This window comes from Aythya marila (assembly GCF_965140915.1).
Source record: "Aythya marila genome assembly, chromosome: 10".
NCBI lineage: Eukaryota > Metazoa > Chordata > Aves > Anseriformes > Anatidae > Aythya > Aythya marila.
Window position 1 is genome coordinate 9,147,971 of NC_139051.1, and position 14,978 is coordinate 9,162,948.

The window sequence follows — 14,978 nt, forward strand, 5'->3', positions numbered from 1 at the left end:
GTTGCTTTTATGTTTTTGTTTTTGTTTTTTTTTTTTTTTTAACTTGCCAGAGGGATGAACAATAGAATGCTCAAACACTAGTTCTTATATGTGGGGAAAAAAAAAAAAGATTTTATTCAGAGTTGGGTAATAAACTATTTATTCAAAAGTAGTAGTTGTGTCTGAAGAGCTCAGAAAGAGTTGTGGTAGCTTTTAAGCTGCTAGACTGCAACCACATACCAGGGTTTAGCTAAGGGGCTATTCCTGACAGGTAGTTTTTGGTCAGCAGCTTCTGTTACTGCAACCAGTACCGGAGTAAGCAGTGCCTGTAGCAGTCTGTGCAGCATGACTTGCTCTATAGTCAGGAAAAGCTGCCTTCCCACTGAACTGGATACTTACCTCTCTTAAGCAGACAGAAGAGCTTAGGTCCTATTTCAGTTACAAGCCAGGAATATCTCTCAGGGTATTTCCTGGTAGCAGAAGTGTTATTAGGGTTTTTAGAAGTCTGCTTGCAAGCAAAGTTCTATCAGAATACATCCACCACCACACTGCAGGAGGAATTCCATTAACATTTTAATAAAAATGACTGAATATCACAGGTTACATGAAACTTTGTACAGACATTCTCTGCATAGTAACAAACACTGATGTATCTGAATTTAAAAAATGGATTATCTATAATCCTTTAAAGTGCAATTTAAGGTTTTAGTCAAATCAAAAAGGATCTTTCAATAAAGTTTAAGCTGTAAAATTAACTTGAAGTAAAGTCCCATTTAACTAAATCATGAATAATATCCCGGTGCCCTATTAACTCCCATTTCACCTGTTTCCTTACTTAAAAAAAACTTTCCTTTAGAGTTGCAGGTAGGATGTCCATTAAAACAAGTTTGAGACAGCATTTTTACTCCACCAACAAATACGGTGGGAATAAGATTTAATTCTCCAGTTCCCTCACCTGTGCAGTATACTTCAAAGGTTGGTTTGGTGGGTTGGTTTTACTTTTTTGGATTATCTAAAACAAAACTTGCTGATTTGATGCAGGAAGAGTGAGATGAGTTACAGTTATATGAATAGTACTGAAAAAATCTTACAGCAGACTAAAACTAAATTCCTGTAATTTGGCAAGAAAAGTGGGGAAACAGAACTAGAAAAAAAAAAAAAAAAGCTTCAATTCACCTTGATTGTGGTCATTCCTATTTTCAGATTTTTATTCAGCCATACAGCCCTGATAGTGTAGCTAGAGAAAAAAGTTCTTAAAACCAAATAAAAGAATAGAATACTTAGCATGGCAATGCAATCCACAGTGCAGTGCTGCTGCTCAAGGAAAGCTGAAAGAGGGGTAAAATGGAGCTACAGTGTGGTTAGCCGCTCTATGCTGGTGAATGTCGCCACGCAGAAGGGGCTTGTTCCGAGACAGCACAGGAAGGGGAAGGGGAATTCAATCCTGGTGGAACCGGTAGCCTCAGCTGATCCTGGGAGCACTGTAGTCACACGTCTGTGTTTTCTTCAGAGTTCCTTTCTGAAAGTTTTGAATGGAGCTGAGTAAAGCTCCTCGGCTTGCGCTGATGGCGGGCTGAGGGCTCGGCTGCATTGGCACCTCTGTACTTGGAGGAGGAGCTGCTGGTGGCAGGGGCGGCGGTGGCGGTGCTGGGGGTATCGACGATGCTCCTGTTGAGTTGAGGAGAGAAGATGTTTGAGTATGCCCAGGAGGTCCTGCTGCAGAGCGCTGTGGCTGTGTAGCCAGACTAGGTCAGTCCTGCACTAGTCACGTCATTCCTTGAAAGCAAGTGCAGTGTGAAGAACAGAACGGGTGAAAAATGCCAAAGTGATCAAATCCCTCTATCTGCAGGTGAGTTGTGTCACCTGAGACACCTCTAAAAGAAGCCTGAAGTGCCTCAGTATGCAAGGATGCAAAACATGACTCAAACGTGATCATGCACAACAGAACAATTAACAGAGCTCCCCAGGCTCAGTTTCTATTGTTTGTCCCCAGTGAAGCTGTTTGCCCTTTGGGTCATAAGCAGTACCAAATACTGGGAGCAGATCTTACTAACTTCATATTTATATGATTAATGTTACACACACGGACCACATTGCTGTAGCATTTGTGATACCTGGTCAGGTTATATTTCATTTTTAGACGACTAACTGCAGATAGAGGGTTTATGAAAATGTTTTACGCTTTCACTGTCAGACCAACCAACCATGGAGAAACAAGCAAACGCCTGTTTCAGAGGCCAAATGAATCACAACAATCTGCCACTCACACCACTTGCCTTCTGCCTGTACCCCCACCTTGCAGTCTGGCCCTTGCTTTTGACCCCAGTCACATCCCTCTCGTATTGTCTTATCGTGCTTCAAGCTCCGTGTCCTGACAACTTGCAGGGAGAGGGCTGGGAAGCCAGAGACCAGAGCTGTGCATGCAGGCATCTAACCCAGCAGTGAGGATCCTGGCAGCTCAGATCCCAGCAGATGGCCTGACTTGCCCCAAGCTGCTCTCCTGAACACCCTGCTCTTGTGCAACTCAGCTGCTGCACATTACACCATAATTTCTACACAAGTAATCAAAGATAAATGGCAGGAGTAAGAGCAAAGGCCAGAGGTGACCCTGTGCTGTTCCACAAGACAACCACGTGAAGGTGGCATTGGTAGCACATCCCAAGCTGTATGGGGAATGATGGGCCTGTCTTATGTTCTGGAATGAGGAGGGGTATAAGGGTTAAGATTTAGGATTATTGAATGATGAACTTTAACTCCATTGTCTAGTTCATGAATTACTCCAAAATATGGCTAGAGAGACAAACGACATCTATAGCCCAACACTTGGTTTTGGTAACTAACCTACAACGAGGAATAGATTGGTAAGCAGCAAGAACTATGATACTTTTGGACAAAAGAGCAAACAACGTGAGGCCAAACAAGAGATTAAGGTTTCTGAAGTAGGAATACTTGCTATGAAGTAAATAAATACCAAGAAGTTACTGGAAATTGTGTGACATGGATTCAAGAAGTATTCAAAGGATAAAGCTCAGCCACACAAAGCAAAAAAAGGTGTCAAGATGCTCTCTGGGCTCTGCTTCCTTCTCAGTTTCTAACTAATGCTTTCTCTCAAACTAACAGGCAATAGTAAGGAAAAAAAAAAGCTGCTGTAAGAAAATAAAGTATTTGTATTAGATGAAAGTCATAACTCAAAGCTCCTTCATTTTCAATTTGTACCAGTCTTTGAGACTTTTACCATATGGTACCAAGCTCCAAATAAAGAGTATTTACACAAAGCATTCTATTTTGCCAATGAACATTAATACATGCTATGATTATAGCACTTCAGACTCGCAGAAGAAATTCTCATTGGCATGAAAACCCTTCTCTGTGACAAGAAAACAGAAGTCTGTATCGGGCTCTTGTTTTCACGCTCCTCCCTTTCAGAAGTAGCATTCAAGTCTTAGCAGAAATACCAGGGATCAAGTGGAACAATTTAACATGCCCGTTGCATGTGGATCAACTACTCTCTTAAGTAATCAGAGCATTGCACAATGTTAGCATGAACTGAAATAGCAAACTGCATATTGATGCCTTGAGGTCATCTAAATATCCAAACCTGTGTTTTTACAGTAGCCAAAGATATAATTTGTTATTAGAAACACTGGAAAATCATCCCCTAGGCTAGAGTCCTGTTTCTCATGTCTCTGTATACACACTGACAGTAGAGCACAGTGAAGCAAAACTTGACAATTTGCCACAAGAACAAGACCAAGAACAGTTGAAGTAATCACTTTCGAGGTTAAAGTGGTCAGAGCAGAAAAACACAAAGGTCTGGCGTCCCAACGCTAGCATCAAACTTGGGATCAGATTAACAGCTGTAAAAGAGCCAAGAATGGCTCATCACAAAGGAGTTGGCCTTGGTTAAAGGCCGGACCAAATGATCTTAAAGGTGTTTTCCAACCTAAACTATCCTATGAAAGAGATGCAAGAGTTGTAGAGAAAAAAGACAAGATTTTTAGCTGGAACAGCAAGATGAGATCGAAGAGGTTTTGCAAGTGGTTGTACAAGACACAATAGGGAATGATCATGAGAACAGTGGCAAGGACTCGGTGTGGAATACAAACAGTAATATATTCAGCAAAAGAAGGTACCTATTTGACAAAGGCAAAAAGCCACTATATAAGAATTAGGCCAAGTTTCCATGTGCTACCTTCAGATTTTGGTCTGGTTATTTTAGAATGGTGTCATGGACACAGAAGTAGGGGGAGAGGCCACCTTCCTGCAAGTGTGTTAAGTTCCTCAGGACTAAATATTATTGAAATTGTGCTGCCAACAACACACAGTTAAAAGAAACTCTTAGGAGATCTTACACTGTATCTCTGCCTTAAAATATAAATACACACAGGTTTTAAGATAGTATCTGACTAGGTGTGACCATTACATATTGAACCTGTTAATTAAGACCTTGATTCTGAAAATCCTTCAAATCTATTCATTTCAATCACACTGTCCTTCTGGACATGAGTGGTGCAAAGGAAATCTTAGTTCACTCCAGTGTATTTGTACACAGCTACATCTACTAAAAAATTGTTCTACCCAACAATGAAGTATTTTCCCATATTTACCAGGAAAAATATTTCAGACAAGTGCTCAATTATCCCTAGACCTTTCCAATGCATATGCTGGAAGGAGTTGCCTGCAAACACACATTTACTCATTTACAGTTATAACAATAAAACACTCAAACAAGAACTTACCAAGGGTTTTTTTACAGGGACATTTTTGTTAAGAGAGTGTGTTAAAAGGAATAGGAAGTAAATCAGATGCTGTAAACTTGATGCCTGAATTGAAACAAAAACTTAATTATGAATTTAAAGTGACAGTAATTGTGCAAATAGCATTAAAAATTTGCTGAGAGAATGGGATGCAAACAAAGAACATCATTTTAGTGATAGTTTTTAAAGATGCTGTATTTCATTAAAATAATCCATAAGAATGTTTAGATCTTTTTCTTCTATTCCCTCCCAATACTAAGCAAGTTTAAGATTTGCATTCAACTTTCCCATACAGAAACAGAGCATCTTTAAAGAGATAAATCAGCATTAGCTTACTTTTCCGAAAATTCACGTTCAAAATGATGCATGCTCTATTGAAGACAGCAGAGAAAGAGAGAGGACACAAGTTAATCATCCGGATCTCGTGTCAAAGTAAGAAAAACAGATAGTGTTAGCTGAAAATTTAGTACAAAACTCAATACATTCTCATTCACTGAAAAACGTGGGGATAGCAGATTGATTTTTTCAGATTACATATTCAATGCTGTGAATTCTGAACAATGAGCCACCATTTTCCATGCTGTAAGGATTATTATACCTGATGTACAAATGCAACACACATATTTTCAATTGCACATGCTGTAATTCAAGCTTTACAGTATTAAAGTGCATTGAGAGATATTTAGCAAGAAATCTGCAGGAATATTAGCCACAGAAGATGAAATTCATTCAGCTCGTGGAACATGTCCTGTCATATTAACACCTGTATTTACGCTTATGCTACATGGATCAGACACTCAAGAACAGTGCTTGCTAAAGCATTAAAATGGTCTTATAGACAGCTGAAGAGCAGAAAAGATGCACCACATGGCTCTTCAGGAAACATTCAGAACAACTGGCACAAAAAAAGCTGAAGTACAGTACAACTCTCTCACTTTATTCTCACAGGGCAGCAATCCTATTTATTGGTATCATTCTGAAGGGGTTGGCCAAAATGGCACCCTCCAAACGTCTATCACAGAGAGCTTTCTGGAATTTTATGGGCTTACTGGATTTGGAGAAAATGTAGTGAAGTTTCAAATAACCCATACCACAGTGTTCTACATCCCTTCTGATCCTAGCCACAAAGAACAATAATAGACATTCAAGGAAGCAAAGTAGATAGAAGTGTGCAAGTAAAGGGGGAAAAAATAAATCAAACATTCAAGAGAGAATGTCAGAAACACAGAAATTACATTAGGCTCATTGATCTAAATGTATTTCAAAGATGGTAGTTATCCAGGTAACTGCAACAAAACTGACCCAAAACAAACATTCTGGTCAGCGAGAAACTCCCATGGGAATCCAGGTATCTACTAGACACCTCTCCCCTCAGAGCAGGTAACATTCAATCCTACAGCTGCAGCCATCGTAGCTGCACTCATTTTCATTCCTGGTACGTTTTGCATTGACTACACCAAGCGCTCCACTGCAAGCGAAGTCTCACACTTTGTTCAGAGAGGAAGCACATCTCAACATGCAAGAAACCCCCTGAATGAGGTTCCTTCCCCAGGGCATGGCAGCCTGGAGCCCATTTACCTTTGGTCAGTGTTTCTGGCCCTGTACATACCCACAAACCACATTGACGGGGATGGGAACAGGCCACAAGGACAGAAGCTTCTGTCGGATACCCTCTTCCCTATCAGCCTTCTTTTTGGTTTGGCACTGTATCAGCAAGACGCTTTAACATGCCATGATACTAACATACCACAACCAAAACAGAAAGACAGACTGAAAACCTCATTCCCCTTTTGAGGGTTATCTCACCACACTGACATCCACAAGCAATTTTGGTTTAGAGGTAAATATCCTTAGTAAACCAAGGGGAACGGGAAAAAAGAGAGAGAAGCTACAGATGCATCAACTGTCACAAAAAAAAAAAAAAAAAAAAAAAAAAAAAAGTCCTACCATGGGGCCAGTGAGTTTTGCAACAGGTCATGAATAGCACAGTTGCACAGAATAGGTACAAGGACAAGGTTGCTGGTGAAAAATCAAACATACTATCCTTCTCTTGGAGCTAGTATCTGAAGTTTCTTCTATAAATTCTACTTACGAAAGCATTCCTGAGATGGTGACGCTTGCCTTCATGCCAACTTAAATGCATCAACACCATCAGCCCTCCAAAGCACTCCCAGATTTGAATGCAGGTCAGGCACTGTGCACCATGTCAGACATGGGGCAGATCACTATAAGTCCCCACGTGCACACTGCCAGCTGGATGACCAACACTGTGACGGGGTGGGAACATCAAAGCCAAGTTTTTGGGCCAAAACATGAGCCGTTTTTAGCCATCTGAGCCATGTCTACACACAAACCTGCACCATATGCTCAAAACTTGAAAGAGCTTGCAGTCAAGTTCCAACACACATTAAAGCCAAAATGCAAGTAAAAGGTAGTCTGATTTCAGAAAGAAAAATAATGTTTTCTAAATCCTCTTCTGAAGGCATGGGATTTTCTTCTGCGTTTTCAGCTACTTCCTATTTAAAGCATACAGAACATGAAATAAACCCTCCAGCTAGGAGTCAATGCATCCAGAGAACAGAGCTGTTATTGTGCAACGCAACAACTGTAATTAACTTGTTTAGAGTAACTGGAAGAAGTTAGTTCAGAAAACATACACTTCAACGTGCTCTCAACTTGAAGGAGAAGTGACTAATTTGAATTTCAGCACAAATGATTTGAAACTCAAACTCACAAGCTGTAGCATCCTTTGAAAGACCACCCACAGCAAACAAATTTGATTTCCTCGCTTTGGTTAACAAGTTGTACTCTACAGAAAGCTCCTGTGAGTAGGAATTGTATGGCACGAGTTGTCATAACAGACATTACAGACAGCTTCCCTTCCAGATATATTCTCCATTAACATCTTTTGCTGTTAATGTTTGCCAGTGCTGCTTTTCTAGCCTTTCTGACTGAAGCCTGTCCACTGTAGCTCAATATTCAGATTTGCACTCAAACTTTCACAAGTATTTCTATTTCTGGCAATGCCCACTCAAGCAGATTCTGCACCACATCCCACCACCTGTCCTAAACATTAGCAAAACTGTCTGCATAGCTACCTAGCAAACTGGAAGAGGGAACTGGCTAAAAATGAAGTGTTTATTTTTGACCCAAATCTGTTTCTGATTTGTTTCTCTGCATAAGATGCTCTACTGGTGTTACCAGTGGGCTAGCAGAGAAGAGATTTATGCAGCCTAAGCCACTCAATTTGTCAGACACAAAACCTCTGAAATTACAACACAGCAATACAGGTGTAAACAGACAATACACAAAAACAAGGGATCAACAAACAGTATTTCAGAGTCCCCTGGCCATTAACATCAGAACAAATGGATATTGCAACATGAAAGCCAGAAAATGTCTGGAAGGTAGCAATACTCATAGGACTAGACTAATAGAGACTTTGAAACAAACACTTATGCTCTATGGGTAAATCAGGTATACCACAAGAAAAGGTTATTAAACAAAAAGAAACCGTATTAAGTTCTCTATGGCCCTCAAAAGCGAGCAAATGCCCACGCTCAGGCTGATACAAGATAAATGCCATCTCTTGTGTTCCATCCTTGAAGACCATCATCCCTTAATCATCTTTGGAAATAATACAGTTAGGGAGGTTTTTTTTAAGGAAAAAAAAAAAAAAACAAAAAAAAAACACAAAAAGACAGACACTGTAATGACTCTTGAGCTTACCTGCTGTAGAGGGCGGAGTGGGGGATGATGGAGATGTTAATGGGGAACTCGCCCCAGAGCCTGCTAAATAAAACAACAGTCTAGTAACTAAAGCTGTGATACAAAATTCAACAGTCAGACAAGACAGATTGTTGAAAACAGGCCAACTTTATTGACTGATGATTCAACCCTGCTTCCACTGAAAACTTGGGAGAAGTTCCCATTCATACGGATATTGTCATTCCGACCCAGTCTGAACAGAGAGGCTTTATGGCACATAGTAGGAGAGGAGGTCCAAACACATTAGAAGCACATTCAACAGTACTCCTCAATGGGAAACCCTTCTTTTCTGTTGCTTAGGCTGTTGGATTTCAGCGTCCAAATTCTGTTTTCCTTAAGAGTTGTGCCAGTGCATGGATGGCACCCCACTTCTCCTTCTAAGAGATGATTTTTAGTCAGTTGCTGTACTCCACAAGTTATTCTGACAATTCCACAGTAGGCTGCTTTCGGACACATTTTAAGCATGCAAGGTAACTGTCAAACTTTTCATTAGTACACACCATTCCTTTTAACTATAGGACCTGTCAAATGCTTTGTTGTTTTAGAAATTGACACCGAAGCAGCAATTGAAAAGATATTTTTTTCATTCATCTTAATACCTTACTGAAGAATACAGATCACCCTGGAGTTTCTCTCTGAAGGCTACATCACTGAATGGCCCAAATCATGGTATTATTACGCCACTCAAATGTCAAACAGATTGAAGAAACTGATTTTTTTATTTTATTTTTATTTATTTTTTTAGGAATGGAGCACAGAAGAGAGGACACTGTTTTATATTAGGTAGCTGAAAAATCTCGAACTGATGGCATTTTTAAGCCCTCAATTTATATATTATTAAATACTCAAAACAGTGCTATCAGGCTTGGTAGTCCAACATTGCCATGTAAACTGATGGTGACCCTGCATCTTTTTTAGACAGAAAATTACAGTAACAACAACAAAAAAAAATCATCATAGCTGTGTAGAAGCAAACTCTTTTCTCTGTAGTTACCTGAGTTATTTGAGTTGCTGTATTTTGCTGAGTGTTCTTCCCCGCTTTCATAGGCAGAGCGTTTTGACTTCTTTAAACAAAGCAAAAGAAATAGAAGGTGTAAATGAATAACCTCTTCCTTTGATGAGGACTGAGCTGACACAGAGATTTGTAACAGCCATCTGCTGTATCACACAAGGTTTATCAATGCCCAATACTGTTCTCCCTGCATCCAACATGTGGCTCAAATACCTCCAGGCAAGCAAAAAGGACAACTTCAGTACCCTCTGACAGCAAGGGAAATGCAGAAAGCTGACCCACCAAAAAGGATCAGAAACACAGTGTGCTATAGAAGAACGAAAAACTGCTCCAAGACCTTCACTGGGCAGCAAGCAGCAGCAACACAGGCTGTTATCTGTGTATTAGGTATTAACTAAGCCTGTTTTCATTAAGTAACCTTAAACAGGTTAAACCAATATACAAGTCGGCTACCATTTAGGAAAAGTTATCACTTCTAATAAGGCAGTAGTACAGAGAAGCATGAAACAGAATACAGCAGCACACCTGTGGTTGTTCATGCTACACATTCAGTAATTTTCTGTGTGAGAAACCTATTTAAAGACTGATTACCTTTCTTGCTAAGATCTTCCTTTTCTTTTTTTCTTCTTCAGAGCCATGATGAGACTGTGCTCTTGTCAGTCTTCTGTGCTGGTGAATCTTCAAAATTAAGGGAAAATAGAAAAAGACAATGTTAAAATCTCAAATATTGTCAGGCAAGGCATATGCTTGGCATGCAAGAAAAAAACACTGTAGTCACTTTGCATATTTAGGTTTCTTTTAAAATTTTTAACTCTAATCTTTACTGTTGCTGGTAGATTATGGAGCCTCACACTGCAGTTAAAATGATCCTTTAACTTAGGAGTCACTGTGAAGCTGCACCACTTGAAACAGTCTCACGCCATACATTCATCAGCTGTTCTACAGCTCTTCAATACTGTATTTTTTGGGAAAGCAAATCTGGTGATGAAAACCTTTATTGCTCAAAATCACTGAGTAAAAGCTCACTTTCCCCATTTAAACATGTTAAGAGGAAACAATGTCTGTAGGAAATACAGTAAAGAAATGCAGTAGTTACCAATTTCTGTTCTTCTGTTAATCTTTTTTCTATGCATTCCTTGGACGTTTTCAATGCTTCTTTTAGCTTAGTAGGAACCTAATACAGAATGGGAAAAAAAATAGCACAAAATGTGATAAAGGAAAATACAACTTCACAGCTCAAAACTCACCATTCATCTGACCATGTTGCCTGTCTAAAGCCAGGAACAGCTAATTACTTTGGTACCCTAGTCACATCCCCAAAATGCCATAAGGCTGACCACCACAAGACACACAGCACATGCCTGCTTCAGGGCAGTTCCCTGATGGGGGCAAGAAGCAGCTCCCTGAAAGTCCCAGCACTGCAGCTGGCTACAACGTGCCAGTGATCTAACCTAGCAAAATCAGATTCCACAGCCCTTAGCAATTTCAGCAAAACGAGGCTGCTAAGTAGGGCACCATGATTAATCATGCAAATTAGCTCCAATACAAGAGCTACACTTGAATCACTTATGGGTCACACTGTGCCCTCTTTGAAGAGTTGATATAATTTTCTTGAGTATGATTCAGCAAAGGAATCCAAATACCAATGGGAATCACCATAAAGCCAGGTAAAGCCAGCTGTCCTCTACCCTATTTGTTAACTGATGCATAGCTACCCACAACTTCGTGCTTCCACAAACATCAGCAAATCAACATTCAACTTTACCTTAAACTGTGGTTTCTCAGAGCTTGTTAGCAGGACATCACTGAATAATCTGTGAGTGGGTGCAAAAAAGAAAAAGAAAGGAACATTATTCCCAAGAGACAGGCAGAACCAGAGGGAATACTACTGGTACTGTTCACCTGACTCCCTCTTTCCTCTTTTCCTTCTCTGTTCTCTTCCCTACCTCACTGTTTTTTTCCCCCCACAGACGATGTACTGCTTTTTATTTTCCAAGCCCTGCTCATAATTAGCAGCATCGAGCCCTCAGAACATAGCCACTACTGACAGCAGAATTAGCAAGACTCTAGGATGTATTTTGAAAGCTGAAAGAATGGCTGTAATTATCAAAGGCAGACAAGGACTTTCCAAAACAAATGATTTTTCCTTGTAAGTACATTGATTCCTTAATAACAGAAGATTGACAGGGACCTTAATAAATTTCACCTAAGAAATCATTGATCTTTTCAGGTGCACTCTTAGCACAACTGTTACTTTAGCATTAACAAGAACCACGTAAAAGATCAATGAGCAAACATTTCCAAATATCTGCATTCTTGTCCATACTCCAGCAAAGATAATTAAAGCAACTATCCTAAGAGTTTCACTTGCCTCCATCAGCAAGACTATAAATGATTATTACTTTTCCATCCAAAACAAAGACACTAGAGGGCAATGTTAGTCTGAAAATAAACTACTTAGTCCATTTCAAGGTACTTTGTTCTGGAGAACATACTAGAAAACTGTCCCAGAAAGGGATCACCAAGCCTGGCTCCCAAATAAGCATTTCAGAGATTTCTGTTGACGTTCACTATGGAAAGTTATCACAGTTCTATATTTAATTTTGTTTTCTCTAGTATAGAATCAAGATTGTAAGATCAGTAGTCCATGAAAAAATCAGAAATAACTCAAATTAAAAAAAAGGCTAAAGAAAAAAAAAGCTCACCTTTGTTTACAGGGCAGTTTTCTGCCCCTTTCTGATTACATATCCTTGCAAAATTAAAGTAAACTCATAGTTTATTTGGAATAGCTTAACAAATATTTAAGTTATATTCATCACATTACACATTATGAAAAACACTTTTGTAAAGAGTATGGGTGTGAAGGAAATGTAGTACATATCCTACACAGCAGATAGAGCCAGGTACAGATTGATTGTTCACCATCTTCTAACACTTGGATACTCCTGTAGTCACAGTTTTCTTCCAGAATTTCTCCTTACATTCTTCTCTCTACCTCCTGCCTCTCTACCTTCAAGAGCAGAGGAAGGGAGGAATAGAAGGAATAGAAGGTTGGGACACGACTGCAGGGACCCATCCCAACCAGGAAATATGACTCTTGGAGCATGCTCTAAACGTCCTGCAATCCGTACGCTGTGAGATCAGACCCAGATTTAGATATGGGCAATCTGTCATTTATGAGGTCATGATTCTGGCACCTCATACTATCAAAAAGTGAGCCCACCAGGAACTGTGATTCTGTGCTCAGCACGCTGATGACACGTCACAGCGCAGAGCCTGCAGGCAACTTCCCCAGTACTGCTGTCTCCTAGCTGCAGGACAGGTGGCACTGCAGACAGGTACAGTCTCCAGCTCAGTCATGCACTGACACTTGCTGCATCCTATTCTCCTCCGTATCCACTTTTACATCTTCACTACATCACTAGGAGGACAGCCTGGAAGGAAATATTTTCTGTTTATGCTTCATTGAGTCCCTAACCCAGCCTTGCAAGAAACCAGCCTCTGCACAACGCTTTGACCCAGTCTAAATGTTTCTGCTGAGCAGAGCTAGAGATTTATTTTGCTAAGTCGTAAGTAAACTGATAGCTAAATCCACTGAAGTAGATCTAAAAGGGTCACACAAAAACATTCCTTATACTAAATGCCTTAAATGATCTGTACATGTTCTTAATCGCGCTTGCACTGCTTTAATAGCTCAATCATTTGAAACCATAGCGCCATGCTAAGTAAAATGCACTCGTAACAGCTCCAGCACCCCGAGAGACAGAAATTTTAAATGAGCTCCTATCATATTCACAAGCGATGGGACTATGAAGTCCATCCGTTTTAAACCCTCACTTGGGATACACTACACATCCCTCAGAATGAGGAACAAATCTTCCAAATAAGGAACGAGCAAAAAGATTCTTCCTCCTTAATAATTAAAAATATTACTATGCATGGAACAAGTACATTAACACTTACGGCATCTGTAAGAGCCGTGAAACAGTTGGCATGCCATTCTTCATAGCTTCACAGGTCAGAATGGATTCCAACACAGACACTACCAAAGAAAAAATAAGTACAGACACATTTTTGCGCTACAGAATAGCAAACAATTTATAATGAAAGCCTGGCACTTCTGTTATGCTCCCCCACGTATTCCATCAACTAAGCAGTGATGAAGCTTTATGACACATGTTTTTTATTATAGTATTATTGTTACACATACAAACTTTTCAAGAATGTTAGACATGAGGCCAGGGGATCCAGACATTTAATCACTGCACACTGTTTTATCACTCATAAAAAAACAGTTTAAAAAAACATTTATATGCTATACATTTGAGGAAGAACACATTTGCTATTTTTTAAAATTCCTAAATAATTTCCTGTTACAGGCTACAGAAGTCTTAGGCTCCTATTTCACAACATTTCAGCTTCAGTAAAAGGTAAGGGTAGCCAGGAAGACAGACTGACATTGTCTTGAACGTATACTAACCAACAAACACGGATGGTGCAGGAGGGAAGCTGTCTACTGGAATTGTATCTGGGGGTCTTCCATATGTCATTTCATACAGTAAGTGCCCAAAGCAATGTACATCAATGCTTTCTAAAGTCTGTAGAGGAAAAAAAAAATTAAAAATGAAAAACACAACTTGCCAGAACTAATTGGTTTATCCACAACTGGTTTTAAAACATTTGGTAACACATTTGAGAAAAAAGGTGGCCTTGCATGAAAAGAGGAATCATTAAGTTCCCAACCACTGCCTAACCCTGCACAACTTTTACCTCAAATGAAATCTTACCATCTCAAGCAAAAGAAGTTACTTCTTTCTTTCAGCAAATGATAATGCAAACCAGAGCACATTATTGTCATGTTCCATAAAAATGCGTAAGAAAATTTCATTTCATACACAGCAGATTAGAGAACCGTATGTTGATACAAATCACAGCTGAACACATTTTCCTAGCTACATCAAACAGGAAAGAGTAAGAGTCGTGACAATACAACCAGCTGCCACTTTGCTGTCTTTGTATCTACCTCCCTGTAGAAATACATACCAATAAAAGCTAGGAGAGCCTCCTTCACCCCTCCTTGGGCTTGTATAAGCTGTACATATGTGCAGCATAGTTCTGAGATTTTTGAATCATGTTTTATAGAGAAGTGGATTCTCTTACTGAAGGAGGCTTAGTGCTTTCATGGCACTAAAAGATTTGGACTAACCATGAACTTTTGATCATTTCTTGTGCTAAACACAGTAAAACTTGTTTAGCAAGGTCAGCAAGCAGCTGTCTCATGATGCTGTACGTAATTTATTACAATAAGCATTGCAAGGCAAGGCACTAGCTAAAAGACTGTATCACTACAACAGGGCAAATTAGGTTTAATATTTTGTAGGAAGATAGTATTTTCCTGTATAAGCCTGCAGTTAATAGACACCCTTCAAATAAATTTTAAAAAATATCTTTAACAGCTTGAT

At 39.6% G+C, this 14,978-nt stretch overlaps 1 protein-coding gene across 6 annotated transcripts in view; it reads right to left on the reverse strand.

Moving 5' to 3' along the window:
* Positions 1–1,160: 1,160 nt before the first annotated feature.
* PXK (PX domain containing serine/threonine kinase like) overlaps positions 1,161–14,978 on the reverse strand; it is a 34,833-nt gene continuing 21,015 nt past the window's right edge. For 2 of the 6 annotated variants that reach the window (XM_082768605.1, XM_082768610.1), the window contains 8 exons: positions 13,997–14,114; positions 13,480–13,558; positions 11,282–11,330; positions 10,613–10,690; positions 10,108–10,194; positions 9,499–9,568; positions 8,466–8,528; positions 1,161–1,647 (listed from right to left, as the gene is read on the reverse strand). In XM_082768605.1, the coding sequence (XP_082624731.1) occupies positions 1,442–1,647; positions 8,466–8,528; positions 9,499–9,568; positions 10,108–10,194; positions 10,613–10,690; positions 11,282–11,330; positions 13,480–13,558; positions 13,997–14,114 (750 nt within the window). In that variant the 3' untranslated portion in view covers positions 1,161–1,441. Of the gene's footprint in view, positions 1,648–4,718; positions 4,803–7,451; positions 7,559–8,465; positions 8,529–9,498; positions 9,569–10,107; positions 10,195–10,612; positions 10,691–11,281; positions 11,331–13,479; positions 13,559–13,996; positions 14,115–14,978 lie in introns of those variants that run through there. The other 4 variants (XM_082768609.1, XM_082768608.1, XM_082768606.1 and 1 more) reach the window with 4 other exon arrangements.